Source organism: Euphorbia lathyris, chromosome 9 (assembly GCF_963576675.1).
Source record: "Euphorbia lathyris chromosome 9, ddEupLath1.1, whole genome shotgun sequence".
Lineage (NCBI taxonomy): Eukaryota > Viridiplantae > Streptophyta > Magnoliopsida > Malpighiales > Euphorbiaceae > Euphorbia > Euphorbia lathyris.
Window position 1 is genome coordinate 31,328,907 of NC_088918.1, and position 3,985 is coordinate 31,332,891.

At 35.7% G+C, this 3,985-nt stretch overlaps 1 protein-coding gene across 2 annotated transcripts; it reads right to left on the reverse strand.

Moving 5' to 3' along the window:
- Nucleotides 1-265: 265 nt before the first annotated feature.
- LOC136207060 (uncharacterized) lies at nucleotides 266-3,985 on the reverse strand. Of its 2 annotated transcripts, none has more exons than XM_065998320.1 (8): nucleotides 3,836-3,985; nucleotides 3,180-3,512; nucleotides 2,918-3,092; nucleotides 1,806-1,986; nucleotides 1,639-1,719; nucleotides 1,342-1,449; nucleotides 687-959; nucleotides 266-549 (listed from the first exon to the last, which is right to left on the reverse strand). In XM_065998320.1, the coding sequence occupies exons 1-8, from the start codon at nucleotides 3,864-3,866 to the stop codon at nucleotides 409-411; spliced, it is 1,323 nt and encodes a 440-aa protein (XP_065854392.1). In that variant the 5' UTR covers nucleotides 3,867-3,985; the 3' UTR covers nucleotides 266-408. The 2 variants fall into 2 exon arrangements, with proteins under 2 accessions (XP_065854392.1, XP_065854393.1); XM_065998321.1 differs by having other exon boundaries at nucleotides 3,659-3,980.

Below are 3,985 nucleotides of genomic sequence, written 5' to 3' on the forward strand. Positions count from 1 at the left end.
GAGTACCCTAAAATATTTCCTTTTTCTATTCTACAAAGAATTTCTCTGAAATCACACTACTTCCCACGCTAATGTAGCCGCTCATCTTTTTCTGACCACCGATTTTCAATTTTCAATCTTCCATAGGGCCCATAAATATTTAAGAGCGGGCATAGGCACATTTAACCCTCCTTAGACCTGCTATTTGTTTAAACATATCGGACTTCTTACACACAATACACAATCAAACCCAAAAAAAGCTCATTCAAAAAAAAAAAACCCAAAAAAAGCAAAACCCATAACTTCAATTTAGTGATTGATATTACTGCACATGAAAGCAAATTCTACTTTTACAGCATCACCTCAAATACAAAATCACATGCTGCTACAGATCATACCATCTATTTAACTACATTCTTAAAACCTCCCTCAAACACTACCATTTACAGACGGGCCAACAGGAATGGCTATGGAGTTAAAAAAAATGGGTTCGCTGCGTAAAAAGTGCTCCCATATCAATTTTAAGCTATCCTTAAGCATAGAGACTGCATCACTTTCTGCTTTCTGTTCCTGAAAATTGAAACAAATGAACATGTAAATGAAACAACTTCATGATCAACTCATGAACAATTACTCAGGCCAAAACAAAAACATTTAGATCCTGAATTTGGCAATACGATCTGCTAAATCATTTCAACTTAACTCACCTGCAATTCTGAAACTATTCCTTTCAGCTTCAGATAAGCTTCCCTCGTAGCTTCTCCAGTTCCAGTCCTAAAATCAAAACGATCTGCGTGTCTTACTTTGAGCCGTAGTAGTGATGGACTTCTGTAGGCTTTAGCTGTAGTGTGCCAAACCCCTATCACACTGTATCTATTTCCAGAAGATGCCTTCGCCAAAGGCCATCTCAACCCACCCTTCACCTCTAAATCCAAAACTGCTGAATTGATTAGATCTCTTATATTATCAAACTCATCATCCTGCAATAAACAAGCTATAGAGGTCACTTTGTGGTATAAAATTTACAACAAAGACCTCATAATGTGCCAAATGCCTAAAACAACGTTTCTTTTGGCAGTGCAGATTGATGTTAATCTCTTTTAAATTTGAGCTAAAGCATATTATTAGCAGAGCAGATGAACACAGGAAAGCACCAAAGTTCAATTTTTTCAATTTCTAATTGGTATAACAAATATATCCCATAATTGATCTTTTGCATATTATGGGGACTAAAACAGAACTCTAGTAAAAAGATTTCTCCATCTTTTCCCATTAGTAACCCCAGGCACTAAATCATTTTAACAGTATTTGCAAGTAAATTAGTTCCAGCGGTTTGCAAGGACAGGCAGTAGATTAACTTACAGAGAGTGCTGTTAAGATCCTCTTGGTGCGTAGCATTAACCTCAGGTCTAGATTCTTATCCAGGCATGCTATATCTATCACCATCTGGCGCACTTGGTTTAATTCAACCTACAAGGAAAAAGATTATTCATTATTAATCTAACATCCATAACTACGACGGAAGTTTAGGAAAATAAATGGCATATTGAGGAAAGCAAAAGGAACAAGATAAAATCACAGGCCACCCAGGACTTCTACCAAATTCATCAAAATATAAATATGGAGAAAATATTATTTCCATCTAGCAAACAAACTTGCCTTGTAGAGTAGCAGGGTTTTATCTGCTCGTACACTACATTTGCATGAAACAGTTAAATCTGGTCTTGTGTTATCAGACAACTACATGAGGAAACATAATTATTAACAAACTGGTAATGAAATATAATGAGAAAGGTACACAGAAGAGGTAATAGGAAATGCAATACCTTTACAAGGTAGATGTCCTTTTCATCTTCAAAACTAAATCCTAAATTTGGGACAACTACATCTGTGAGGTATTCCATATATGAAGAAGGAACATTCGTGTAAACAGATCTTTTGAATCGTTTAGAAATACTTTCATCAAACTGATTTCTCTGAACATTTCCAGGCCTTCCCAATGGATTCCTGCACAATGCAAATACAGTAACCTTTACTACCTTGGACTGTTAGCATGCATAGCTTATGGATGACAAATGTGAATACAGTAACCTTTACTACCTTGGACTGTTGGGAGTTGTACATCATGCAACAGAATATCGGTAGGAGGACAAATAATATTTAGCTAAGCACAAAGCACTGCAGAAGCTTCCTTCGGTAAAGCAACAAGAATCAAGGATCAAACATCAAAAGAACAGTGTTTATTTACATCATTCAGGCAACTCCACAACATAACCCAAGCTCTGTGTCACAGATTCTATAGGGGAAAATAGAGCAAACTTAGGAGCAATGAAGGTTTTCAGATTTATTGTCTTTCCTCAGTTAGAAACTTAGAATCACAAACCTGTATAAATGTACAACTTCTCTACGAATGCAAGACGCTACATTTTTCTCATTCTCTCTGCCTTGACACTCTGAAACGCATCATGCATTCTTATTTCTTTACATGTTTCGAAAACTGACCCAGATGGAGAAATAAAGCATAGTGGTTGGAGATGTTAAAAGTATATGCTCAGAACAATCAACTCAATTCCAATACAAAATACTAAAGGAAATGAATTTGACAAAGAAATTAGAAGCTCTATGATTTGTAGACATGTCAATAAAAATTCTAAACAGAGTTGACCCAGAGTCAGGCATCTAGGTTACTATCATATATTGTCAAGGTTAACTGTTAAGAGGTAAAATTTCACAAATCTGCTTGACAGATGTAGCACAAAGCGTTCAGGAGATACCAATTTGGCAGGTTTCATTTTGGCCATAGTTAACATTTACCTAGTAATTGCAGAATATAGTAAGAAACGAACCAAAGGATTCAAGAAAGTTCATCTAAAATTTCATAAAGGGTAATGAAGAAAATGAAAACAAATAAAGAACGAAGCAGAATTAGATTCCTTACCCATGAAAAAGAATTTTACCAAACCTAGCAACCAAAGTTGGCTTTATAAAGTCCAAACCTTCACAGTGCATTTCATTCCTCAGACATTCAAAAGAAGTTATCAGATCTTGCTTTACATTTTCAGCTATAATAGCCCATGGACTTAGCAAATCATCTTCTCCCAGCTCAGTATTTTCTATAATGTCATTAATTTATATATTAATAATTCAATAATAATAGTATAGCATAAATCATAGTAGTTCAAAAAGGATAGATTACTAACCTTCATCTAAATGACTGTTCACCAAGACTAGAGGTTTCTCTCCAGATCTGCGCTCAATAGACTCTAACGAAACCGGCTTGAGATGAATGTGAGAAGGAAGTTGGTTATTATCACTCAAACCAACAGCAAACCATCTAGATATAGCACAATTTGCATATACTATCTTTCCACTCTTATCTTTGTTAGAATCTTGTGGTCTCAAACTTAGATTTCTCTCGAAGAAAGGAGCTAACAACTGTACACTTGGTGATGGCCTCCCCTTGTCAACTGAATGCCGCTTGTGTGGAGGAATGTAAGCCATTGTAGCAACAGTAATTCTTCCTGACCGGATGCCTATGTTGCAGCAGAAGCCGAGTTTGAGAAAATAAAAGAAAAAATGACTCGAGAATCAAACTTTTTAACAATCTACTAAGCACTTAACAACATCAAATTCTGAAAAAATGAAGAGTTCATTCTGCAAAATGAAATTAGAAACATACCCCCTTAGTAGCGAGGAACAAAAAAAATCATGATTAGTATAGAGGCAAACAAAAATTGATCATCAATTCAGAACTTCCTATTTTACTCTCGGCATTTAATTCTGTCCAAACTCCATACAACTACGACAGCCGAATTATGAGATATAATAGCATATTGTCATAAACAGATTCAAATACCATAGCGAACACCATGAGTATATATAAGCATATGAAGGAATTCTCAATTAAACTACTCGGCCTAGAAGTTTAATCGTTGCATTCATCAACTTCACAGAGGGGTTTCTACAAAAAGAGGGCCGGCCCATGCTTTATGCTTTCTTGCTTTTA

Bases quoted from the DNA above. Each gene is read 5' to 3' on its own strand.
- LOC136207060 (XM_065998320.1), bottom strand. From the start codon at position 3,866: ATGCTTATATATACTCATGGTGTTCGCTATG. The intron at 1,720-1,805 runs GTATTGCATTTC...TTCCTCATGTAG, and splicing joins AGGACATCTACCTTGTAAAG to TTGTCTGATAACACAAGACC. The intron at 960-1,341 runs GTAAGTTAATCT...TGTTTATTGCAG, and splicing joins GGATCTTAACAGCACTCTCT to GATGATGAGTTTGATAATAT.